General features: G+C 46.0%; 1 protein-coding gene across 1 annotated transcript in view; it reads left to right on the top strand.

Annotated features, from left to right (window-relative positions):
- The window catches only part of Flt3 (fms related receptor tyrosine kinase 3), an 88,657-nt gene that overhangs the window by 59,814 nt on the left and 2,187 nt on the right, over positions 1-26,656 (top strand). Inside the window, exons 10-23 of the mRNA XM_050161979.1 lie at positions 651-754; positions 1,575-1,683; positions 2,025-2,203; positions 3,291-3,397; positions 3,477-3,609; positions 3,859-3,963; positions 11,299-11,409; positions 12,367-12,520; positions 13,827-13,909; positions 16,051-16,178; positions 19,875-19,997; positions 23,393-23,504; positions 23,841-23,940; positions 26,305-26,410. Coding sequence (XP_050017936.1) covers positions 651-754; positions 1,575-1,683; positions 2,025-2,203; positions 3,291-3,397; positions 3,477-3,609; positions 3,859-3,963; positions 11,299-11,409; positions 12,367-12,520; positions 13,827-13,909; positions 16,051-16,178; positions 19,875-19,997; positions 23,393-23,504; positions 23,841-23,940; positions 26,305-26,410 — 1,654 coding nt within the window. The remainder of the gene's footprint in view (positions 1-650; positions 755-1,574; positions 1,684-2,024; positions 2,204-3,290; positions 3,398-3,476; positions 3,610-3,858; positions 3,964-11,298; positions 11,410-12,366; positions 12,521-13,826; positions 13,910-16,050; positions 16,179-19,874; positions 19,998-23,392; positions 23,505-23,840; positions 23,941-26,304; positions 26,411-26,656) is intronic.

The following is a 26,656-nucleotide window of genomic DNA, read 5'->3' as shown; positions in this document are numbered from 1 at the left end:
TAGTACCCAAAACACCAAGTAACCTTGGTCAAAACACCCTGTTAAGCAGCCACCCCTTTGTAAACAGGGATTGCATTTTTGTTTTCCGGCCACCCAGACCCAAATAATCACACAAAACCTATATTAATTAAAACACTGTTTCGCCAATGGCTCAGGCATATTTCTAGCTAGTTCTTACATGTTTTTTTTTGTTTTGTTTTTGTTTTTNCCTTGTCATATGATTGGGCATCTCTTGGGTATATTCCCAAGAGTGGTATTACTGGATCTTGGGATAGGTTGATCCCGAATTTCCTGAGAAACCGCCACACTGCTTTCCAAAGTGGTTGCACAAGTTTGCATTCCCACCAGCAATGGATGAGGGTACCCCTTCCTCCACAACCTCTCCAGCAAAGGCTATCATTGGTCTTTTTGATTTTAGCCATTCTGACAGGTGTAAGATGATATCTCAAAGTTGTTTTGATTTGCATTGAGACAGGGTTTCTCCGTAGCTTTTTTTTTTTTTTGGTTCCTGTCCTGGAATTAGCTCTTCTAGATCAGGCTGGCCTCGAACTCACAGAGATCCACCTGCCTCTGCCTCCCGAGTGCTGGGATTAAAGGCGTGTGCCACCACCTCCCGGCCCTAAGTCTGTCTTTATTTGTTTCTCAAACAGCATATCTAAATTTTGTGATCATAAGAACAAGCCAGGAGAGTACATATTTCATGCGGAAAACGATGACGCTCAGTTCACCAAAATGTTCACGCTGAATATAAGAAGTAAGTGAACCCCCTCTTTGTCTCATTTTATTCCCTATTAATTTTTAACCAGGAAGAGTAAAACACAGAAGGGATGCTATATATATATATTGCATGGATGTTGCTGCACCACATGCATGCAGTACCCACAAAGGCCAGAAGAGGGAGCCTGATCTCCCCTCAAACTAGAGTTACAAATGGTTGTGAGCCACCATGTGGGTGCTGGAAACTGAACCTGGGTCCTCTGGAAGAACAGCAAGTGCTCTTAAGCCCTGAGCCCTCTTTCCAGCCCCTGAAACTGCTTTTGTAAGCTACATGCTTCTTTTATGTTGACTTGAGACACGTATGCCCCTTTCTGTATCTACTCTCAGAGCTAAGACATGCTCAGTCTCCCATGTGCCCGTGCTCTTGTTCTGTGACTTTATTGGCTTGGCACTTTGAAAGGAACACACAGGGAAGGCTGTGGAGTCACCAGCTGGTTTTGGTTTTAATGACTTTCGTTTTGGTCTATGCAAAAGTAAGAAAGGACAATATATTTCATGAGATTGTTTGTGCAGATATTTTGAAGCTAAGTGTTGTGTTGTTAGTGCACAGATAGATGGAGCTTCTGTCCCTTAGCTCCCCCTAGGAAGTGAGCCACAGGGAGGTGATGCCTCCACCAGTCAAGAAGATTATACGACAGCTGAGGGAGGGACCAACCAAAGATTGAGACATCATGAATGAGGGGCTTCTCCAGGGGTACAGAGGCTGGAGTAAATAGGCAGCCTAAACCTAAGCCAGCACTGAGCTGTTTCTGGAAAGACCCATCTTCCATGAGCTTATTACCTGTTACTTTCCGCAGAGAAACCTCAAGTGTTAGCAAGCATCTCAGCCAGCCAGGTGTCCTGTTCCTCTGATGGATACCCATTACCTTCGTGGACGTGGAAGAAGTGTTCGGACCAGTCTCCCAAGTAATGAGAAGCTTGACGTCTCTTGAAATGGAAGAGCCAAGCTGGACATGGTGGTGCCCGCCTGTAATCCCAGCCCTCGGGAGGCTGAGGCAGGAGGATCTTAGAGTTTGAGGCCAGCATAGGGTACATAGTGAGGCCCTATTCCAAAAAACAAGTAGGAGGGCAGGGAGGGAGGGGGGAGAGGGAGAGGAAGAAGAAAAAGAAAGGAAGGAGAAGGAGGAGTAAGATTCCTGACCCTTTCACCATGAATACAGCTTGAGGAAGTGATGCATGCCCCACTTGGCTGTCACTCCCAGTGGCCACAGCTCATAACTTCTCTTCCTGCCATTTTTTTTCTCCAGCTGCACTGAGGAAATCCCAGAAGGAGTTTGGAGTAAGAAGGCTGACAGAAAAGTGTTTGGCCAGTGGGTCTCAAGCAGCACCCTCAGCATGACCCAGGCTGGAAAAAGGTTTCCTGTCAAGTGCTGCGCGTACAATTCCGAGGGCACGTCTTGCGAGACCATCTTTCTAAACTCCACAGGTGTGCAGCCATTTGCCGTCGTCATCAACTCGCTCTGTCCCCAGAGATTCCCCACGTGAAGTTGGGCTCAGTGGCTGGCTTTGACTGGGGACTTTTTCTAAGACAGTGTAGTTCTGAGCAAGTGTAAGATCTTTTTTTGAGTCAGGCAAGAATCCCCAGAGAGACCTCCCGTTTTCCTTTTCGGGCCCCAGTTCTCCATGGGTGTTATGACTCACCAGGGCTGGGAGCCCTGTGCACTCCTGGTACCAAAAGTACTGCAAAACAGACTTGGAGATCTGGAATTTCTGTCCCTTCCAGTTTTGTTAATCCCCTTATTTACTTTTTGCCTGCCTTTCTACGTCATGGGGTTGTTTTTAGAGTCTCCCTAAAATGGCATCAATATTTTAGGGTGCCTAGATAATATTGATTAATTCAAACCAGGAGTGGTGGACACAGCCCACCTCACATCCCAGGGGCAGAAGCTAGAGGATCCCAAGTTCAGATCCAGGCTAAGCTACATAGAGACCTTGCCTCAGAAAAATGCAAAACAAAGCAAACAAATCAGCCCAAGTTCTGGCTTTGGAGAGATGGCTTAGCCGTTAAGAGCATTTGCTGTTCTTGCAGAAGACCAGGGTTCAGTTCCCAGCAGCCATTTAGCAGCTCACAACCACCAATCAACTCCAGGGGACTGACAGCCTCTTCTGGCCTCTGAGGGCACTGGACACGCACATGGTGCACAGACACGCGTGCAGGCAGACACTCACACATGTAACTTCTCTACACTCATGTGACGAATCTGGGTATCAAATACATAGACTTCTTTATATCCGCTGGGCTTGGTGAAAAGCTTAAATGTCTATCATTCTTGTGACCCAATAGTTCAATTTTAAAAATGCATTCAGAATTGTTTCTAATTTTCTGGAAAGGGAACTCATTGTTTATAGAAACAGTGGTTTTCTGTGGGGTGCCCCATACACACAGAATGTCCATGAGGATTGAGAATGGAGGTTACTTGAACAGGCTGAGAGAGTCTAACTAGTGAGGGCTGACTTTTCATACCTGCAAACGGGAGTTTTACCTCACTGCCTAGCGACTGCTTCTCTTGCAGGCCCCTTCCCTTTCATCCAAGACCGCATCTCCTTCTACGCAACGATCGGCCTCTGTCTTCCCTTCATTGTCGTTTTAACTGTGCTGGTCTGTCACAAGTACAAAAAGGTAAAGCCAGGGGAGACTCACGCCTGCCTTGGCTCTGCAGCACTGCAAACGGTCGCTGACTCCCTGTTTGTCTCTAAAGCAATTTAGGTACGAAAGCCAGCTGCAGATGGTCCAGGTGACAGGACCCCTGGATAACGAGTACTTTTACGTTGACTTCAGGGACTATGAGTATGACCTCAAGTGGGAGTTTCCAAGGGAAAACTTAGAGTTCGGTAAGGACTGAGTGCTCAGAGTTTCTGTGGCATTTCCTCTTCCTTGCAAAAATCTTTTTTTTTTTTCCCCAGACAAGGTATTTCTGTGTAGCCCTGGCCCTCCTGGGACTCACTCGGTAGACCAGGCTGGCCTCAAACTCACAGAGATCCTCCTGACTCTGCCTACCGAGTGCTGGAATTAAAGGTGTGTGCCATCACCGCCTGGCATCCTTGCAAAATCTTTAACGCATGCCTATCCCATCTTTACAGGGAAAGTTCTGGGGTCCGGTGCTTTCGGAAGAGTGATGAATGCGACGGCCTATGGGATTAGTAAAACGGGAGTCTCCATTCAGGTGGCGGTGAAAATGCTGAAAGGTACCGTGCAAAAGTCACTCCGAGACGGGTGCAGCGGCCTCCTCTGTCTCCTGGGCGGGCGTTCTGCTGCTTCCTGTTTGCCAAGCGTTAAGGTTAATAAGGAGCATGCAGCAGACAAGGTCATGAGTAAAGAGGACAATCCAGGAGAGCAAACCCCTTCTTCCTCTTCTCTCTTTGTTCAGCTTTTATTGACTTCTGAGTTACAGTTTGACACAGATTCTGGGCAGGAGAACAAACCAGAAACTTCTCACTTCCCATTCTGCTCCAGGCACTCCCATCTGGCGTCCACCCTCGGGTGAGGGCATCCTCACCTAGTTTTTAACCCAGTGCTAGGGATTGAATCCAGAGTTTTGTGTCTTCTAGGCAAGCCCACTACCTCAGAGATACATCCCCAGCCCTTCATTCTGTAACACTCTGCCTTGCTGTATAGCTCAAGCTGGTCTTGAACTTACAACTCTCCAGCTTTTACCTCAGGAATGTTGGAATTACATATGCCTTCATGCCCGGAGGACCCACTCTCTTGCTAAGGTGGTCTCTGTAAGGATAAAGGGAGCTCCCAAACACCCCCCCCCCCAGTCACCGAAGTGAGTTACAACATGCAGACTGTTAAGGAAAGATGGTACACAGAAAAGTGTGGAACAGAAATCTCACAGTCTAAGCCCCAAGCCAAGTAACTAAGCTTCTGTACATCTTGAGTTATAGAAAGAAATAGAATTGTATTGTTGGAAGAATGAAAGATGTATGTGTGTGCGTGCAGTCTGTCTGTCTGTCTTATCATATAATAAAGTCTCTTATGTGATTTTTATTGTCTTTCTGGGTAGGGTGTCCTGGGCATGGAGATTTTTAGTCTCGTCTTTCCAAGATTTCATGGCAATTGCATTTCTCCTGGGAAGGGAATTTCTCGAAGCAGATAAAGGAACTCCGAAGGTCTAGCTTTGTGCTCTGGACTGGAAGAAGATCAAGAGTTGAGAGTGGGGTGAGGGTGGTATGAAAGGGTAGGGAGACCTCAAGCCTGCTCCTTTAGGCCAAAGCTACCATGCTTTGTTTGAGGCTTGGGGTGTTGTTTTTGAGCTTCAGCACCTCCAAGCCACCAAGCCCAGGGTCAGTTAGAACATAAAATGCCGCTGTATGTCCTTCCATCTCAGGATGCTTGACTTATTGTTTTCCACACTGCGTTTTCTCCTGCATCCCTGCCTGCATCTCAGGCCTTTGTTAGCTCTTCTTCCATCTAGTTTTCCTTTTTTTTTAAATGCAAACTCACTATATATATTGGTTTAGGATACATAAATTTTCTATAGATCAAGTTCAGGGCACGAAGAGGGATAGATTCCCTCCTGTATCTGCAAGAACCCTGAAGCAATATCAGAGCATTATCATAAGGACATTCAACATATGTTAAATATAGGTAGCAAATTTGTAGATTTCTTTTATATTGTTTTTCTTCATGAGCATGGATAAGTATTTTTGAGATCCCAGTAGTGGGTTTCTCTACCGATGCAATAAGCCAAATCCAGTCGAATTAATAAAACCTGGTTTAATAAACAGAGCAAAGCAACTCCCAGGTGACTTTCAGGGGAGGCAGGAGGGAAATCACAAGACAGGTCCAGGGACTGGGTCTGAAATACCCTGTAGGCATTATCCCCAGAATCTCATGGGGAGGAGCTGCCACTTGGCAGGCTTTCTGTAGGTGGGGTCAGGAGAGAGAGAAGTGGAGCTGAGGTGGAGCTTCCGCCTAAACCAGCATATCTTAGTTCCACAAAACAAAGGGTATCGTTGTGGCATTTTCACACTTACATCTGAAGCACACTTTGGTCCTGCCTGTTCACCACTTCCCAGCACCCTCACTCATCAGTCTCTTCCTCCGACTGGTCCGTTTCCTCTTCCCAAACAGCTCCTCCTTCCCACTTCTGTGCCTTTGTCTTTTACTCTAGATCCTACATATAAGAGATGATATGTGCTCTTTGTCTCTGAGTTTGACGTTTTTACTTACTAGAACAGTCTCTACTTCCATCCATCTTCTTCCAGATGGCATGATCCTATTCTTTTCCACTGTGTTTAGTGAGCCATCCAGGACACCAGGATTGTCCCACGGCTCCTTGATTGTTGGCAATCATGACTCAAAACACAAGAATAACGAAATAGTGATTCTTCTCTTCAACATGTTCCAAATATAAGAGAATTGTTTGCTGTAGAGAAGTTATTTCAAGTGGAATATATCCGATCAGGAACTTTCAAGTTAGTGTTTCTAGCTTTTAAAAAAAATGGGTGAAATACAAAATAACAACCAAAACCTCTGGGATAAATTCATCACTACGCCGACAAAGACCATCCCAAAGGTTTTCCAGTTAGATGCTCCATTGCACACATCCTGAATATTTTTATAGTTTATCTTCTCTGAGACATCAGGAACATGAGTGCAAACCACTGGTCTTCACTCAAACCATGGTACCTGGTGTGAACCCCGTCTCCTCCTAACTCCATAGCCAATTGCGAACCTCTGTTTCTTTTTTTTTTACAGTTTTTTATAATAAAAACAAATAATTTTATTGTTTCTAATATAAAATAGTCAAGCAATGTTTTTAGCTTTTTGTTTTTATTGAGCTCTATATATTTCTCTACTCCCCTCCCCTTCTACCCTCTCTTATGAACCCCATGCTCCCAATTTACTCAGGAGATCTTGTCTTTTTCTACTTCCCATGTAGATTAGATCCATGTATGTCTCTCTTAGGGTTCTCTTTGTTGTCTAGGTTCTCTGGGATTGTGAACTGTAGGCTGGCTTTGCTTTATTTCTAAAAGCCACTTATGAGTGAGTACATATGATATTTGTCTTTCTGGGTCTGGGTTACCTCACTCAATATGATGTTGTCTAGATCCATTCATTTGTCCACAAATTTCAAAGTGTCATCATTTTTTTCTGTTGTATAGTACTCCATTGTGTAAATGTACCACATTTTCCTTAACCATTTTTTGGTTGAGGGGCATTTAGGTTGTTTCCAGGTTCTGGCTCTTACAAATAGTGCTACTATAAACATAGTTAAGCACATGTTCTTGTGGTACAATTGAGCATCCTTTGGGTATATACCCAAAAGTGATATTGCTGGGTCTTGAGATAGGTTGTTTCCTAATTTTCTGAGAAATTAACATACTGATATCCAAAGGAACTTTACCAGTTTGCACTCCCACCAAAGGAGTGTTCCCTTTACCCCACATCCTCTCCAGCATAAGTTGTCATCAGTGTTTTTGACTATGACCATTCTTATAGGTGTAAGATGGAATCTCAGGGGGGCTGGAGAAATGGCTCAGAGGTTAAGAGCACTGACTGCTCTTCCAGAGGTCCTGAGTTCAATTCCCAACAACCACATACTGGCTCACAACCATCTGTAATGAGGTCTGGTACCCTCTTCTGGCCTGCAGGTATCCATGTAGGCAGAACACTGTATACATAATAAATAAATAAATCTAAAAAGCAAAAAGATGGAATCTCAGAGTTGTTTTGCATTTCTCTGATGGCTAAGGTTGTTGAGCATTTCCTTAAGTGTCTTTCAGCCATTTTAGACTCCTCTGTTAAGAGTTCCCTGTTTAGGTCTGTGACCCATTTTTTATTGCATTATTTGTTCTTTTGATGACCAATTTCTTGAGTTGTTTGTATATTTTGGAGATCAGACCTCTGTCTGATGTGGGGTTAGTGAAGATCTTTTCCCATTCGGTAGGCTGCCGTTTTGTCTTGTTGACCGTGTCCTTTGCTTTACAGAAGCTTCTCAGTTGCAGGAGGTTCCATTTATTAATTGTTTCTCTCAGTGTCTGTGCTACTGGGGTTATATTTAGGAAGTGGTTCCCTGTGCCAATGCATTCAAGTGTACTTCCCTCTTTTTCTTCTATGAGGTTCAGTGTGGTTGGTTTTATGTTGAGGTCTTTGATCCATTTGGACTTGAGTTTTGTGCAGGTGATAAACATGAATCTATTTTCATTTTACTACATGTTGATATCTAATCACGCCAGCACCATGGTTGTTGAATATTCTTTCTTTTTTCCATTTTATATTTTTTGCTTCTTTATCAAAAATCAGATGTTCATAGGTGTGTGGATTGGTTTCTGGGTCTTCGATTCGGTTCCATTGGTCCTCCTGTCTGTTTTTGTGCCAATACCAGGCTGTTTTCAGTACTGTGGCTCTGTAGTAGAGTTTGAAGTCAGGGATATAATCCTGTTCTTCACAGCTGAGTAAAGTCATCCTATGAACCACATTTTTGTTGTCCACTCATCTGCTGCAGGTTCCTAGGCTGGCTCCCAGCACGACTGTTGTCATAGTACCACCGTCATCTGTGTGGAGTTCCTGTATCTCCACTTGGTGTGCACACCAGGGGCCCCCCTCTGGAACCCAGCTTCCTCTTGAGCTCTCATAACTATGTCCCTTCTAAGCCTAGGCTTCATGTGCTCAAATACGTGTATCTCAGTGTCGCTCATTTGAGCTGAAGTCCCCCAACCCTGGACCCCATCTCTATTCCAGCCTGGTGATTACTGTGTCATTTCAGTGAGACTGCCTTCCACACAGTGACAGAAAAGAGGAAGCAGGTCCTTGTCACTGGTCCTCTTCCACTTTTCCCCAACAGGCTCTCTCTTCCCTCTGTTCTCATAATAATCCAGTTCTGTCTCTCCACCAATGGTAGCTTCCAAAGCAGGCACCCTTTATCTTTTGCTGGGGACTGTGTGCTGAGGTGCTGCTGGCCATGGCACAGAACAGACCACACCATCTTCCTGTGTGGCATTACCTTAGCTTTCTTTCTTTTTTTGTCTTTTTTTGAGACAAGGTTTCTCCAAGTAGGTTTCTCTGGCTGTCCTGGAACTCATTCTGTAGACCAGGCTGGCCTTTAACACAGAGATCCATGTAATAGGAGGCAGCTTGTTCGTTCCTGGTTGCCTAGACCACAAAATAATCACACAGAAACTATATTATTTAAACCACTGCTTGGCCTATTAGCTCTAGCTTCTTATTGGCTAGCTGTTACATCCTAAACTAACCCATCTCTCCATTAATCTGTGTATTGCCATGTGGCTGTGGCTTACCAGGTAAAGTTCCCTCCGGCATCTGGCATCTGTTTCTGGGGGTACGGGGTGGGGAGGAGGGGCTACATGGCTTCTCCTGACTCCTCCTTCTTTCTCCCAGCATTCAGTTTAGTGTTCCATCCTCACCCCCTTCCCAGCTCTATTCTGCCCTATCACAGGCCAAAGCATTTTCCTTATGTATTAACCAATAAAAGCAACACATCTACAGAAGGACTTCCCACACAAGATCCACCTGTTAGGATTAAAGGTGTGCGGCACCACTGCCCAGCTGCCCAGTGGCTTTCTATTGCTTGGAAAATGATTCCCACAACCTTGAGCAGTTCAGCCCTGGTTCAGCCTCCCAAGCTCTCCTTCCCAGCATGCATCCTCTCGGTTCCCCAGGATGCCATGCTTCCCCACCCACAGTCTTTGCGCAGGTAGACCCTCCCACCTGCTCTTCCCCTTTTGCTTTAGGGAATCTGCTTATCTTTCAAATATCAGCTCAGAGACCACTTCCTTAGGGAAGCCTCCTCTCATGCCATGGACAAGATCAAGTCCCTGATGGCTATGGATATAGCAGTGTGGTAGAACATATACTCAGTGTACTTGAAACTGTGAGTTTAATTTTACCATTAAAAAAAAAAGAATCAAGCTGGACTGTGGTACTCACCTTTATTCCCAACACTTGGGAGGCAGAAGCAGGTGAATCTCTGAGTTCGAGGCCAGGCTGATCTACAGAATGAGTTCCAGGACAGCCAGGGCTGCAAAGAGAAACCCTGTCTTGAAAAACAAAAACAGGGGTCTGGAGAGATGGCTCAGTGGTTAAGAGCATTGCCTGCTCTTCCAAAGGTCCTGATTCAATTCCCAGCAACCACACGGTGGCTCACAACCATCTGTAATGAGGTCTGGTGCCCTCTTCTGGCCTGCAGGCATACACACAGACAGAACATTGTATATATAATAAATAAATAAATATTTAAAAAATATTAAAAAAGAAAAAGAAAAACAAAAAAAAGCGGCAAAACAAAACAAAACAGAGAATCGAGTTTTCTGCGGTAAGTCACAAGAGCGCTGCATAGACTTCTAGAATTCCAGACTCTAGCACAGTTGTGTCTGTTTAGCTATCCCGTTCATGTCCCACCTGCTGCATTGGTCCAAAGCCTTCTGAAAGCAGCATGTGGTGTTTCCTGTGCTGGTCTGTCCTAATGCTATGTATTCTGCTGCTTCCGTCCGCAGTGGTCTCCTGTGTCCAATCCCACTGTGGGGGACTCACTCGGCTTCCTTCCAGAATGCAGCGGACCCTTCTCCCCACCTATCCCGGCTGCTCAGTGTCCTCCTAGTGTAACCCCAAAGTCCTTTCATTGCATTCCCTTTATTTTGTGAGGTCACCCCCTCAGGAAGTCATCTCTACTGTCCCCTTGGCAGATATCAGAATCCCAGATGACAGAGTCCCTTCTATAAAATGGCAGTGTTTGCGTAGAACCAAGAGGACTTGGAGCCTGCAGTAGAGATTCCAAAGAAAGATATTACCCTTGTCCTTGGGGCTCCCAAACCCACTGTGGTAGGGGTGCCCTAAGCAGCTACACTGGCCTCAGTGTCAGGAGCGCCTTAACACCTGTGGCACACTGTATCAATCCATTCCCTGGAGAGATCGCATTGGCTAGAGAGTAGATGCGTTATCTTTTCCAACCCTGCCCCCCATCAGACATACTTACAAATGGACGTTTCTAGACCTGGGGACCAGTTACACGTTAGAGACAACTATGCTTGCTGAAGCTCCTCCTGGCCTTCCTGTCAATGTAAAATAACCACCCGGCAGCATCTTCCACGAGGAAAGTCATGTTATCTGCCTATTTTGAGAGCTGGGATGGGGGTGGGGTGTTATTTTTGTTGGTTGGGGAAAATCTAGTAGAAACATACATTCTTGCTGGACGTGGCAGTGCATACTTTGAGCCCAGCACTCAGGAGACAGAAATAGGCAGGCCTTGGTAGATTAGGCTTCGAGGCCAACCTCGAAGTTCAAGGCCAGCCAGGGCTAATAGTGAAACCCTGTCTCAAGAAAGGTCTAAGAAAAGGATATCTTCATATAACCAACATTTATAACTCATGTCTTTAGAATTCTGCCTTAAAATGTAGGACATTGTTATCAGAAATCACGTGTTATTTCTGTGTCTGCTTTTCCCTCGCAGTTTTGAATTTATATAAGTTGTGATCTGAATTGGGGGAATTCTTGATTTGTAAAACAACACGCAGATAGTGGAGAGGTCAACCTTGTTTCTGCTCCCCCGTTAACAGAAAAAGCCGACAGCTGTGAAAGAGAGGCACTCATGTCAGAGCTCAAAATGATGACGCAGCTGGGGCACCATGACAACATTGTCAATCTGCTGGGCGCATGCACGCTGTCAGGTACCGTTTGCAGAGAGAGCAGCGCCTGTTCGGCTACCGCTGCTGGAGGCAGGAGGCCTGTGTTCTCCCCTTCCTTCCTTCCTTCCTTCCTTCCTTCCTTCCTTCCTTCCTTCCTTCCTCCCTCCCTCCCTCCCTTCCTTCCTTCCTCCCTCCCTTCCTCCGTCCCTCCCTCCTTTCCTCCCTCCGTCCCTGTCTGTCCGGCTATCTTCGACAGGGTTTTTCTGTGTGACTGCCCTGGCTGGCCTGGGACTAGCCCCGTAGACTGTGCTGGCCTCCAGCTAGAGCTCCAGCTGCTGGGATTGATGACACGTGCGGCCACCACCCAGACTATCCCCATTTTCACTCTTTCCTCAGCCCAAGTTCAAGCAGAATTAGCCGTTGGCCACTCCACAGAGCACAAGTCCCCCTTTTTCACCTACTCTATCACAGAATCCTGCCCTCCTGAAAAACAGCCTCCACCCTTCACGCTGACGGCACGGTATCTGAGCTCCTCCCTAAGCTGTGAGGATGGCCTAAATGCAGTAGTGAAATTCGATTCAGAGCTCACCACACCACCTGTCGGAGCTGGTGAGGGCATATGTTCAGAGCTCAAGAGAAACGGCTATAAGACACAGATGCTCGAGCATAAAACTGAGATTGAATGTAAAAATCTATGATACAGGCTCATGAAAAGCCATTTCCATCCTGGGCATGGTGGTGCACCTGCCATCCCAGCACTTGAGAGGCAAAGACAGGAGAATCTCTGTGGGTTCAAAGCCAGCCTCCTCTCCAGAGTAAGTTCCAGGACAGCCAAGGCTACTCAACAAAACCAAACCAAGCCAAACCAAAACCAAAACAAAAGGAAATACTTTTCAGAAGGGGAGCCCTGTAAAGTCACAGGCTCTGACACGCTGCATGGGCTTCTGAAGGGACGACCTAGGGTTTGTCTACCTGTAATGAAAATTATATCTGTCACAGGGCCAGTGTACTTGATTTTCGAGTATTGTTGCTATGGTGACCTCCTCAACTATCTGAGAAGTAAAAGAGAAAAGTTTCACAGGACATGGACAGAGATTTTCAAGGAGCATAATTTCAGTTTTTACCCCACGTTCCAGACACACTCAAATTCCAGGTAAGCAACACATGAAGCTTTATGATCGCACACTCCGGGACAGATCCATACAATGACCCCTGCATGTGCACACACACACACGCACACACACACACACACACACACGGGCAAGTGCTGGTAGGCGCTGTGACCTCAGGCAGTCACAATCTGTGCTCTGGACTTCTGCCTGCCCTTTTATCTCTTTTACTTAGTAAAGTCCCAGTTACCCACTGAAAACCACAGTCCAAAAACACAACATAGAAACATCCAGAAATAAGCAATCCTTAAGTTTCACTTGACTTTACAAACGTTTATTAGTAACCTTGTGCTGTTTTATCACTGGTTATTGCTGCTCACCTGCTACTATGCCTGATTTATTTGCTGATTTGTACTTTATGTATTTATTATCTCTATGTGTGGGGAGGGTTTCAGGTGCTAGGGGTCAAATCCAGGGCGCAGTGCATGCTCAACACGTCCTCCCCCACCGAGCCTCATCCCCAGCCCACCATGTGCCCATGCGCACTCCGAACAGAGAAACGACCCTGACACAGATGTGTGTGACCAGTAATTAGCACCTCTGCTTCAGTTTGGTCACTGGGGTGTTAAATAACCTGGCAGTTTATTTGGACTATCTTTGTCCTGGAAGCATTAAGTCATTTCCAGCAGTAAGTTATAAATCTGGATTAATTCATCTCCTGGGAAAATTGAGCCACCACCGGGTTGCGTCGGTGCGACAAGCATCTCTCTGACGTGCTTGAGAAGAGACTCTGTTGCAGCTCTTTGTTTATTCCACAGAGGAAGGAAGCATGCTTTACAGAAGTCAGAAAGATGGTGCCGAGCTGGGCTGCACCCTCACAGTAGAGCAAGCACGTGCCAAGCGCACACCAGGCTCTACAGTATCCCCAGCACAGCAGAAACCCAGAGATCAGACAGACTTGTTTACAGAGATAGCAAAGCACTTCTTTTGTAAACCCCATGTTGTGTGGACTTAGGGGAAATGGTTTGGGTTTAGCACCAGCCGGAAGCCTGCTCCTTTCTTTATAAATTTCAGGACATAGTAAATCGTTTAGCGCCCCCAATTTAAGTACCCAGCTTACAGTGTGACCGTGACTGAATGACCCCTCTTATCCAGGTTGGCCCCGCAAACCCCAGCACACAGCTGTTATTAATGTACACAGGGGACCGTTGACAAGCCGGCAGCATGCTTTCTACTTAAAAGCCCATTTGTAACTGGAATCCGTCCCTCTGATGAATTGTACTTTTTCTAATAAAATGTCTGCTCAGAAGAACATTGTAAATAACGACGGAACAAATTTATTTTTAATAGTATGCCTGGTTCACGAGAAGTTCAGATACACCCAGCCGTGGATCATATCTCAGGGTTCAATGGGAATTCAATCCATTCTGAAGGTAATCATTTCTTGTCATTGGTGGCCCTTTGAAATGAACCCAAGACTTCCATACAGCTTTTTAAAATTTTTTTTAAAACATCGCAGTGTGTATGTGTGCGCATGCATGTGTGTGTGTGCGCGTGCCTGTGGACACCCCTATGGAGGTGAGGACAGTTAGTGAGAGTTGGTGCTGGGGACAAAAGTCAAGCTCTCAGGCCTGGCAAAAGCTATCTCCCCAGAGCAGAAGCATTTTATCTTTGCTAAGGTAAGCAATAGGCTTTCTCAGTGTGTACTTTCTTGGAAGGTCAAAAGCCAATAGTGGTGAACTTCCTGTTCAGGGTCAACTAATAATGACCTAAAACTGCTTCATCTGTTGAGAATATTCTTTACCGAGTTGTAAGCTAATTAGAGCTACCTTGTGCCTCGTAAGACAGTGAGTTCTAGAATCAGAGTTTGGTTCTGCCTGTTTTACTCTCAGAACAATTGGCTCTGGACAAGTTATTCAGACATCCAGAATCTCCATATGCTCACTTTTTTTTTTTTTTTGGTTTTTCGAGACAGGGTTTCTCTGTAGCTTTGGTGCCCGTCCTGGAACTAGCTCTGTAGACCAGGCTGGTCTCGAACTCCCAGAGATCCGCCTGCTTCTGCCTCCCGGGTGCTGGGATTATAGGCGTGCGCCACCACCGCCTGGCATATGCTCACTTTTATGATTGTCTAATAGTACCTTCCTCACAGGACTGTTGGAAGGGTTAAACAGAAGGACGTGACATACAAAACACAGTTCATGAAATATGGTAGACAGTCTACTGACTGGTCTTCGATTTCTTCCAACCTGATAGATTTACCTAGTGTAAAGGGAAGGAGGGATAAAGTGGGCGTTGCCTACATATATGTCTGTGCACCACCTCAGAGTGCAGTCCCCTCAGAGACCCAGAAGAAGGTGCTAGATCCTCTGGCCCTGGGGTTTTGAGCCACCATGTAGGTCCTGGGAACTGGACCCAGGTCCTCTGGAGGAACAGCCAGTGCTCTTGAACCACTACTGATCCAATCTTCCTATCCCAGGAAGGATTCATAATTAATATTCATTGGCTTAGCTCAGACTGCTTTAACAGATTACTGAAGGCTGGGTATTATTTCTCATGAGAGACAGGGAAAGAGCAACTTATGGGAATCCATTCTCTACTTTAACTTTGTGGTTTCCAGGGACTGAACCCCGGTCCTCAGCCTTCATGGAAACACCTTTGCCTGATGAGCCCTCTCGCCCATCCTCTCCTTTCTTTTTCATAGACTCGGATCCCATTCTTACAACCAGACCACTATATAAAGACCCCATTCCTGGTCCTCTCGGTTGAGAGTTACGATTTTTGAAATTTATTTGTTTTTATTTTATGAGTGTTTTATGCGTATGCCTGGTACCCGTGGAGGTACCAGAAGAGGACATCACTTTCCCTGGAACATGAGTTACAGATGCTTGTGAGCCACCACTGGGTGCTGGGAACCAAGCCTAGGTTCTCTGCAGAGAAGCTAGTGCTCTTAACCACGGAACCATCTCTCCAGCCCCTTGGGAGCTGAGCAGTGCCTCCATTCAGAAAACAGAATGAGTGTTCAGATGGGCTCAGAAAAGGCTGCGGAAAATGACAGAAAGTACTCGAAGTGAAGAGTAGAACAGGAATGGTGGAGCACAGCTCTAACCCGCACACTCAGGAGGCAGACGACAGGCGTGCGCGAGTTCAAGGCCAGCCAGGGCTGCACAGCAAATTTCAGGTCAACCAGGTGATGCAGAGCCACGAGAACAGGCCCATCAATTCAGATATCTTCCCGGGACTGAGCCAGGAAGGATGAAAGGTAGCTAATGGCTTAGCATGGCTCCATCGGGGTCCCCTCTTGTGTAAGGATTGAGGCAGAGGCAATTCCATCCTCTTGCCCAGGAACCTGTCCTTTTGGTGAGATTTGGCAGTTACTTTTGATTTCCAAATGTCAAGCAATCCTTTCTCTTTGTACACTGGACCTTTTGTGCGGGTGACGCCATTTGATTTGGTCTCTTGAGCCTAGTGCAGGAGGGCGGATCAAGCTGCCTGTCACCTTAGCTACGTCTCACAGAGGTCTGAGAAGGCCGTCCTAAGTGTTTGAGGGAAAGTGAAGAGTGGCTATATTTTACAGATGAGATTGAGTATGAAAACCAAAAGAGGCTGGAAGAGGAAGAAGATTTGAATGTGCTGACGTTTGAAGACCTTCTTTGCTTTGCGTATCAAGTGGCCAAAGGCATGGAATTCCTGGAGTTTAAGTCGGTGAGTGTCTTTTAAAGAGAAAACTAACCAAGTAGAAAAAGAGAACGATAGAAAGAGGCCGCGTGTGCATGCAGCTCTGATAAAGAAATGTGCTTCTGTTTGCTCCTTGTTCATTTTCACTTCCCTCCCTTCATATCTGTCCTCCTGGCACCTTCCCATCTATAATGTTGTCTCTGCAGCATAAAGCCCAGGGCTCCTTGTTACAGCCGAAGTCCCGTGGATCTTCTCGGGAAGCTCTAGGAAGTCTGAAAAGCCCCACTGAAAGGAACACAGTATCACCACCCTTCCTGCTGACCCAAGAATTCGGGATGTGCCCTGCACAGGCTCTCTGCATTCAGGGGATGAATGGAGGCCCAGAGTTGGCGCGTTCTTCCCCGCCCAGCCAGTTAACCTGTGTGTAGCCAAGGCTAGCCACAGCACTGTAGACCGTTTCTTTTCATTGTTGCTAGTTCCACATCCCCGAGGCCTACACCATATCTGAATTGATGGGCCTGTTCTTGTGGCTCTGCATCACCTGGCTGACCTGAAATTTGCTGTGCAGCCCTGGCTGGCCTTGAACTCGCGCACGCCTGTCGTCTGCCTCCTGAGTGTGCGGGTTAGAGCTGTGCTCCACCATTCCTGTTCTACTCTTCACTTCGAGTTCTTTCTGTCATTTTCCGCAGCCTTTTCTGAGCCCATCTGAACACTCATTCTGTTTTCTGAATGGAGGCACTGCTCAGCTCCCAAGGGGCTGGAGAGATGGTTCCGTGGTTAAGAGCACTAGCTTCTCTGCAGAGAACCTAGGCTTGGTTCCCAGCACCCAGTGGTGGCTCACAAGCATCTGTATCTCATGTTCCAGGGGCTGCCAGCAGAAGGTGTGGCCCAGATGTTAGGTGGCTCTTCTGGCCTCAAATAATCCAATCAAGAAAGCCTCTCGCAGACTTGACCAGCTTCTGGGTGTTAGTTGATTCCAGATGTGGTCAAGCTGACAGTCACCAGTGAACCATCACAGGGAGTAAATGGTTTCAGGGAAATGAATGCCCCGAAGAAGAAACCGTGGGGGCTGAAGGTGTAGCTTGGTGGTTGAGCACTTACATAGAAATGGCAGAGACCCTGAGCTCAACCCTCAATAAAGTGGATTCCCCTTTCCTGGAGCTTCCTGCCCCCTTTATTGATAGTTCAGAGGGCATCTGCCTTGGCCCAGCGTGCTAGCTGTAAAGGTAACACGGTCCTCTCCTCCTGTGGTCCCGCTTGAGACTCTCAACTTTAAGATGGTGCAAGAGCCATAGATTCAATGGGACCAGTCCTTGGAATTTTGGATTTATGCTTTCGCTGGGCTAGTGTGCACAGTCCAGCCCTCTCTCGTGATGCTAGGCAGTGGCAGAGACTGTGGTCAACCCTTGTGATCATGAGGGGAATCAATAGTACCCCATGCTGCTGAGCTACAATGGCCAGTGGCACATTTTGTACATGTTCTCTACTCTCAGTGTGCCCATGAAAAGCAAGTTGGAGAGGAGCCATATTGGGTCAAGGGCACGGGCTTCCTTTTTCTATTTCCCCTTAGGCACATCCTAGCATGATTCTTTGAAGAAAGCCCAATTTTTAGACCTATTTGTCTTCACCGCAGGACGTCCCCTCCAAGTTGTGCCCAGCATGGTGTCCTTCCTGCTCGGTGACCCCGTCATACATTGGTGTGACTCTGTGCTAACAACTGTGCTGGAGCAGAGAGACACAGTGAGGGTGGGACTTCTGCTCCCACAGATTTTACGTTGAGAGAGGAAGCCTAAGCATACATACCCATCAGATCAGTCTCTTGTGATAAATTTTGTCACGGAAGTAAACCTAACTACTACATGATTGACAGACCTGGCCAGTGGTGGACGGGAAAGAAAAGGCTGTAGGTGAGGGCTCACGTAGCTCCTGGGGCAGGGTTTGAACAGAACAGCAGCAGGGAGCATGGGTCGTTAGGGAGGGTGGCTCTGCAAGGAGACCTTTGGATAAAGGAAATCACTTAGATTGGGAAGGTCGTGGTGGGGGACAGCCCAGGGAAGGAGGTTCTGGGCATGCCTATCTGAAGGACAAAAGGAGCCTCTGGGTTGAGCTGAGACGTGAGTGGTGGCAGTTGCGTCCCTAGGTTGAATGGAAGGAACTGCCTCGATGGGGGATGTGGAGGCAGGGAAGAGAGTGGACCGAAGAGCTGTGGTGGAGTGGGGAATGAGGAGCAGGAGAGAGAGAGAGAGAGCAAGAGAGCCTCAGTGGAATTCAGAGGGAAGGACAGGGGATGACCAGGCAGGGCAGGCATCTTGCTGGGCATCATGGGCCTTTCCCAGAGCAGCTGTGGACAGATGGATAGGCAGGTAGCTGGGGGTGGGACATGTTGGGGAAAGGGACCATCTGCAAGTAATTGCCACGTGAAGAAAACAAACAAACAAAAAAACTGTCTTGGAGAAGGTGAGGAGGAGGGGTGAAGGCACAGACATTTTCATTTGTGGAGTTTTTTTTTAATATTTATTTATTTAATTAGGTGTACAGCATTTCTTCCATGTGTGCCCGCAAGCCAGAAGGGGTGCCAGTTCTCATTACAGATGGTTGTGAGCCACCATGTGGTTGCTGGGAATTGAACTCAGGACCTCTGGAAGAGCAGGCAGTGCTCTTAACCTCTGAGCCATCTCTCCAGCCCCATTTGTGGAGGTTTTGTCCAAAACGGTTGAAGGGAGCACACTGAACACTGGACCCCTGTGGGTGCCATGCTTTCTCCAGCATCCTCTTTCAAAGAGTTCATTCCTCTTCAGAGACCTGTAATTCTGTTTTCACAATAGAAGTGTGTGTGTATGTGTGTGTGTGTGTGTGCATGCACATGAGAGTAGTATCTGCAAAGGCCAGAGAGGGTGTCAGATCTCCCTGGAGCTGGAGTTATAGATAGCTGTGAACTGTCTGATGTGGGTGCTGGGAACTGAACTCAGGTCCTCTGCAAGAGTGGTACATGCTCTTAACCTCTGAGCCCTCTCTCCAGTCCTCCCCTTTCAAAACTAATTTTTATTTAGCATGTGCACGTGTGTGTGCATGCATGTGAGTGTGTGTGTGTGAGTGTGGGTGCACACATGCCACAGTGTTGTATAGAAGTCAGAGGACAACTTTGGGAATTAATTCTCTCCTTTCACTGTGGGACCCAGGGATCGAGCTCAGGTCCTAAGGTTTACATGGCAAATGCTTTTTTCTATTGAGCCATCATCCCTTGGTTCCCTAAACTCATTTCTTCTGAATACTTTCTTTGATATTGGTGTGTTTACTTATTTATTTAGAAACAAGACCTCTCTATGTAGCCCAGGCTGGCCTCATCCTTGAAAATCCTCCTGCCTCAGCCTCCTGCCACCAGGGCCTGTCAAATATTACACAGTTTTATTCCTAAAGCCATTTCTTTATCCAGAAGAGACTGCTCTTCACACTCACGCACAGGAAGACAGCTGCTAGAAGCTTCTTTGGGGCTCACTGAAGGTACCTTTTGGCACTGCTTTTGCTTATAGCTCCAAGGATGCCCTGTAGACTCAAAGGACTGCAGCTGAGGTACCCCAGGAATCAGCCATGTGTTCTCAGGGTGTGTGACAACCGCAGCCCCGCCACTGTCCTCTGCGACTACTGTGAACCTGAACCTTGACGAGACATCCGTCTCTGAAGGCATACATCACAGCCATTGTCATTCTGACCTCTTTCTTCTAGTGCGTTCACAGAGACCTGGCAGCCAGGAATGTGCTGGTCACCCACGGGAAGGTGGTGAAGATCTGTGACTTTGGACTGGCCCGAGACATCCTAAGCGACTCCAGCTACGTCGTCAGGGGCAATGTGAGCCGTTTGCTTTTGTCACGCATACAGGAAACATCTGCACTCGCTGCAATGAGTTTTTGATTTATGGCAGCGCAGAGAAAAAAAAATTCTCCCAGGGCTTTACTTATTTAGGCTGAAAGGTTGTTCTATGTTTAATACAAGTTGAGCAACAGAGCCACATGTCTCTTCCTGGGGCTGGCTACTTAGAACAGATCCACTAGGGTTTGGCTTGTGGTCTTCTTGTAAAAAAAACAGCAACCCAAACTGCCCTTCCTTAGACCTGTTTGAATTTCCTTAGCTACAAAGGCTGTTGAGTTATGTTTCTGATCATGTTCAGCAGGCTTTTTCTTTTCAGAACAGGAACACACAGATGTTAACTCTAAAATTTAAGGACACTGTAGTTAACTATATTAATATTTGTTGTCCTGTTACTATTATATTAATTCAGGAAGATCTAAAACATGACTGGATTTGCTTGTTAAAAAAGAAAGAGATGGGCTGGAGAGATGGCTCAGTGGTTAAGAGCATTGCCTGCTCTTTCAAAGGTCCTGAGTTCAATTTCTGGCTCACATGGTGGCTCACAACCATCTGTAATGAGGTCTGGTGCCCTCTTCTGGCCTGCAGACATACACACAGACAGACTATTGTATACATAATAAATAAATAGATAGATAGATAGATAGATAGATAGATAGATAGATAAATAAATAAATAAATAAATAAATATTAAAAAAAAAGAAAGAGATGCTGGGCACACGCCTTTAATTCCAATACTTGGGAGGCAGAGGCAGGTGGATCTCCAGGAAGTTTTAGGCCAGCCTGGCCAACAGAGTGAGTTCTAGGACAGCCAAGGCTACACAGAGAAGCCCTGTCTTGAAAAACAAAACACAAAGAAAAAGAAAAAAGACAAAGAAAAGATAAAGGAAGAAAGATAGGGGACTAGTGTGGTGGCTCAATGGTTGAGAGCAATACTGCTCTTTCATTGGACCTGAACCCGTGTCAGGAAACTCACAACCATCTACATAACTCTACCTCCAGGGAAACCGAAGCCTCTGGCCTCCTCCGGTGACTACACTTATCCACACAGTCACACAGAACTTAAAATAAATTTAAAGTGTGATGAAGGAAAATAAATGTTTAAGAAGGGAAGGAAAAGGTAGATAGATGATAGATAGATGGATAGGTAGGTAGATGATAGATAGATGATAGATAATAGAAGGATAGATGGATGGATAGATAGATGATAGATAATAGAGTAGTAGGTAGATATGTAAACGATTATATATATATGGATAGAGAGAAGGAGGAGGAGGAGGAAGAGGAGGAGGAGGGGGAGATGGCTCAGCAGCTAAAAGCACTTGCAGCCAAGCCTGAGGACCCGAGTTCTGGCTCCCAGACCTACATGGTGGAAAAACCAGAATCCTGTAAGTTGACCTCTGACTTTCACCTGTGTGTTGCGGCGTGCCCCAATGCCCACACACATGCATTTGAATAAATTAAAACATAATTCAAACATTTTTGAGACGGTTTCTCTGTGTATCCCTCTCTGTCCTGGAACTTGCTCTGTAAATCAGGCTGGCTTCAAACTCAGAGATCCGCCTGCTTCTGCCTCCCGGGTGCTAGGATTAAAGGTGTGCACCACCACTGCCTGGCTTGATTTTTAAAAAATAACTTATTTAAATTCATTTTTTGTGCATTGGTGTGAGGGTTTCAGATCCTTGGAACTGTGTTACAGATAGTTGTGAGCTGCCATGTTGTTGCTGGAAATTGAACCCGGGTCCTGTGGAAGAACAGCCAGTGCTCTTAACCACCGAGCCATCTCTCCAGCCTTATGGCATATTTTTAAAGATAGAAAGAATGAGGGGCTAGAGCGATGGGGGAGCAGTTAAGAGCACTGACTGCTCTTCCAGAGGTCCCGAGTTCTGGTCTGTCTCACAGCTGTCTGTAGCAGTATCTGATGCCCTCTTCTGGCAGTGAGTCATACATGCAGATAGAGCACTCAGATATAAAATAAATAAATTTCTTATTAAAGAGTAGAAAGAATGAAAAGAACAGTAAGGGGGTGAGGTGTCACTCAGGCATAGTGCTCTTGCCTAGCCTGTGTGAGGCTTTGGTTCTGAGCCTCAGAATGAGGAAGGAATTACACCTGGATTTAAAGTCTTAAGCTGCTTCTCCTTTGTTCATTTGGTGCTGGGGGTTTCTCTCAGGATTAGCATCCCTGTTCGTGAAACAACAGCTGCCAAAGCTGGCCCTGTTCCTCCTCGGTGCTGGGCTCTCTCAGGTGCTTTACAAACGTGCTTCGTTTCTGAAGTTCCCAGTCTGTGGAGAGGAAGTTGAGGCAGTGAGAAGCAGCCTGCCTGTGGTTTGCCCAGTGCGTGGCTCTGAGCATGTAGACTCCGAGTCTGTGTCACTCATGGTAGTGGCATACCTCCTGGAGGATTCTGAATTTGCCCCCTAGGTTCCTGGAAGTCAGTAGAACCAGCGTCAGCTCCCTTTACTAGGGGTAAATGCCCCAAAGTGTGAAAATGCTCTCATCTCAGATGGCTTAAAATGGTTCCCCCGAGATCAGAGCAGCAGTGACTGTTCTGTGTGGCTGTGCGGTTTCCACCCCACCACCGTGTTCGCATGTGGGAAGGTGATTTCCATTCAGAACCCTCTACTAGTGAGTCCGGTGACCCTGGCTGGCCAACTCGATTCATTCCGTGACTCCATTTGCATAGGATTTAAAAGAGGGTCTCTTTCTGGGAGTCTGCTGTGGCCTGGCTGATTACATGTATCTTAAAGGTTCCTGACACCAAATCAGAACAAAACCCTGTGCCCCAGTCACTGTCTAGATTCAGATCAAAGGCTGCACAGACCAAGTTAAGCCACAGAGGACAACCTAATGCTATTTCTGGATGTGACGACTTCAGTCCCTTGCCAGATTCTCAGGGATGACGCTTGCACTCACTTCTGAGAAACACTCTGGTAAAGAATTCTGCTCGTTGATTTAAACTTGCTTCCCTCCCAGCAATGGAGAGGCTTGCAAATTCCAAGCAGAAGCCTCTGCCCGAGATGACTTTTAAAGAAGTGTATTTTGTTAGGCATGGTGGTATATCAAATATTTGCATTACAATTCATAACAGTAGCAGAATTACACTTATGAAGTAGCAATGAAATAATTTTGTGGTTGGGGTCACCACAACATTGAGGAACTGTATGAAAGGGTTGCAGCATTAGGAAGGTTGAGAACCGCTAGAACTTCAGCTCCAGGGGACCGGGCGCCCCCTTCTGGCCTCCTCTGGCACTGCATGCACATGGTGCACTTAACATCTATGCAGATAAGCATATACATAAAGGTAAAAACAAAAGTTTTAAAATCCTTGAGTCTGCGCATGGGCACTTTTCACCATCCTCTCTTGTATTTGGTGCAGGCGCGGTTACCTGTAAAGTGGATGGCTCCTGAGAGCTTATTTGAAGGAATCTACACAATCAAGAGTGACGTCTGGTCCTATGGAATTCTTCTCTGGGAGATCTTCTCACTGGGTATGTGTGCACTTGGCAGGTCTCCCCAGGCTCTGGCTTTGTGTCTCCCATTCCTCCTGCACCTCTCCTCTACCATCTCTGCCTTTCAAGTCAGAGGCCGGGTGGAACACCACCCTGTCGCTCCCATGGCTTCTGGTTGGTCCAGCTTCTGTTGCCACTGTATGTTAGTGGCTGACATGCTGAGATCTGCCTTAACTATTCCGGGTCCACTTGAAGCCCTCAGTCCAGGTGGGTCAGCCACTGGGGAGTTCTCTTTGCCTGTTTGTCAACAGAATGTATAAACAAAACAAACAAACCCGTGTTTGTGTGACCCCGCTGAACTTGTGTTTTTCTCAGGTGTTAACCCTTACCCTGGCATTCCCGTCGATGCTAACTTCTATAAAATGATTCAGAGTGGATTTAAAATGGACCAGCCATTCTATGCTACAGAAGATATGTAAGTACAATCAGACTTGGGGTTGACAGCAGGCATTTACCATTTGCTCTAAATCTTCAAATGCACGACAAAAAAAAAATCCATTGCTTTTTTGTTTGTTGTTTCTGGTTTTTCAAGATGGTTTCTCTGTTCTGGAACTCACTGGTTGGTTCTGAACTTGGAAATCGCCTGCCTCTGCCTCCCGAGTGTTAGGATTAAAGTCATATACTACCATGCCCAACTAAAAATCACTTTCCTATTATATTGCTTAGGTCTCTTTTTATTCTTTTAAAATTTATTTATTTATGTATCTGGGTGTTTTGTCTGCATGTATATCAACACATCAGAAGAGGGCAGCTGTAGATGGTTGTGAGCCATGTGGGTGATGGGAATTGAACCCAGGACCTCTGGAAGAGCAGTCAATGCTCTTAACCACTAAACTATCTCTCCAGATCATGGCACTTATCTTTAATCCCAGTGTAGATGAACTTTCCTTTTCAGGCCACCAGTTCACAAAAAAATGACACGGAGATTTATTCTTAATTATAAAGCTCAGCCTTAGCTTAGGCTTACTCCTAACTAGCTCTTGTAACTTAAATTAGTCCATATATCTTCTTTTCTTTTCTTTCTTTCTTTCTTTCTTTCTTTCTTTCTTTCTTTCTTTTGTTTTTTGTTTATTTGGTTGTTTTTTTTTTTTGTTTGTTTGTTTCAAGACAGGGTTTCTCTTTAGCTTTGGTGACCTAAAACTAGCTCTTGTAGACCAGGCTGGCCTCAAACTCACAGAGATCTGCCTGCCTCTGCCTCCCAAGTGCTGTGATTAAAGGCGTGTGCCACCACCGCTGATTAACCTACATTCTTTTAACCTACATTCTTTTTCCCCCAAAGATTTATTTATTTATTTATTTATTTATTTATTAAGTATATAATGGTTTGCCTGCCTGTGGGCCAGAAGAGGGAACCAGATCTCATTATAGATGGTTGTGAGCCACCATGTGTTTGCTGGTAATTGAACTCAGGACCTTTGGAAGAGCAAGCAGTGCTCTTAACCTCTGAGCCATCTCCCCAGTCCTTAACCTACATTCTTACGTGGCTCTGTTCCCTTTATTCTGCACTGCCCATCCAGTTTCCTCTCCATCTGCCTGGAGGCTCTCTCTGTCCAGAAGTCCCTGCTGTGCCTCCTGCCTAGCTATTGGCCATTAACTTTTTATTAAACCAATCACAATGGCACATCTTCACACAGTGTAAAGGAATATTCTACAACATTTCCCCTTTTGTATAAATAAAAAAGAAAAGTTTTAACTCTAACATAATAAAACTATAAACAATAAGAACCATTATCAGGTAAGAATTACATTCACAATGTTCAGTCCATTCTCATTTGGAAAATTTAGAGAAAATGCCCCATTATCTATCCTCTTAGTCCAAAGTTTTATACCTAAACCATTTTTCATCATAACTTGTATTACCATCCTAAAAATATCTTTTTAGAACTTAAAACATCTTTTAGATAAATAACTTTTTTATGTTTCTCAACCTTATAAAGTTTACAACACTTAAGTAAGTTTTTTTTTCTGAATTTGGTAACAAGGAAAACTATAAAAGGATAGCTATCTAATCTTCAATTCCCATCAGAGACCCAAGAAGGATAAAATATTACTTGTGTAAACAGGAAGCACAGAGAAAGCACTTTCCAAAACTATAGAAATGACAGAGACATCTGACTGCCTGGACTCACCCCAGGATTTCTCTGCAATGACACATCTTTACAAAGTATAAAGGAATATTCCTCAACATCCCAGGATGCGGGAGGCAGAGGCAGGTGGATCTCTGTGATTTGAAGTCAGCCAGATTCATATAGAAAGTTCAGGGACATCCAGAGCTATGTTGTGAGACCCTGTCTTGAAAAGAAGAAACAGTCAACCTATAAACAATTTTAAGAGAGGAAGAGGAGGAAAACGAAGCAGGAATGGCAAGGGATCACTTGCCTATAATCCCAGCACTCCGGAGATGAGGCATGAGGCAGTAGACCATTAACAGACAAGCAAGACAAGCAGAGAAAAACTTCATCTTGCTTCAGTTAACTTTGCTGTCCTAGGGGGCAGTACTCTAGGGCTTAATTCCTTTGCTTGAAGCATCTGCGGATTTGACTCCGCCTCACGCAGCGTCCAATGCTGGCGTAGTTTGAAGGTTTGACTCTGCCTCTTGCATCGTCCCGTGCTGAGGTGCTACAAATTCTGATACTTGATTTCCGCAAAGCCAGGGCGCCCTGCACAAGCTGTCCCACGCTGCGGACCGGACGCTGCCCCTGCGTGTGGACTGCGGATGACAGTTCCTTTGAGTCCATTCACCCCTTTTCAACGCGGCCTTTGCTGTCTTGCTTCACAGATACTTTGTAATGCAATCCTGCTGGGCTTTTGATTCAAGGAAGCGGCCATCCTTCCCTCATCTGACTTCGTTTTGGGGCTGTCAGCTGGCAGAAGCCGAGGAAGCGGTATGTAGAGATGCGGGCTTGATGATCGCCATCCCCAAGAAGGAGGTGTGTGAGAGATAGCGTGGGCACCGACTCCTCGGATCCAGTTGTGGCAGGCAGTCTTTCTCACCTCAGTTTTCCGTTTATCCCAATTACTCTTGCACAGCTGTGTGGAGGAAGACCTACATCTTTTGTTTCTTTGTTTTTGTTTTTGGCGAGACAGAGTTTCCCTGCTTAACAGCCCTGGCTGTCCTGGAACTCACTCTG

This window comes from Alexandromys fortis, unplaced genomic scaffold, assembly GCF_014885135.2.
Source record: "Alexandromys fortis isolate MF-2015 unplaced genomic scaffold, M_Fortis_MF-2015_v1.1 scaffold_118, whole genome shotgun sequence".
NCBI lineage: Eukaryota > Metazoa > Chordata > Mammalia > Rodentia > Cricetidae > Alexandromys > Alexandromys fortis.
This window is presented reverse-complemented; position numbering and strand designations above follow the sequence as displayed.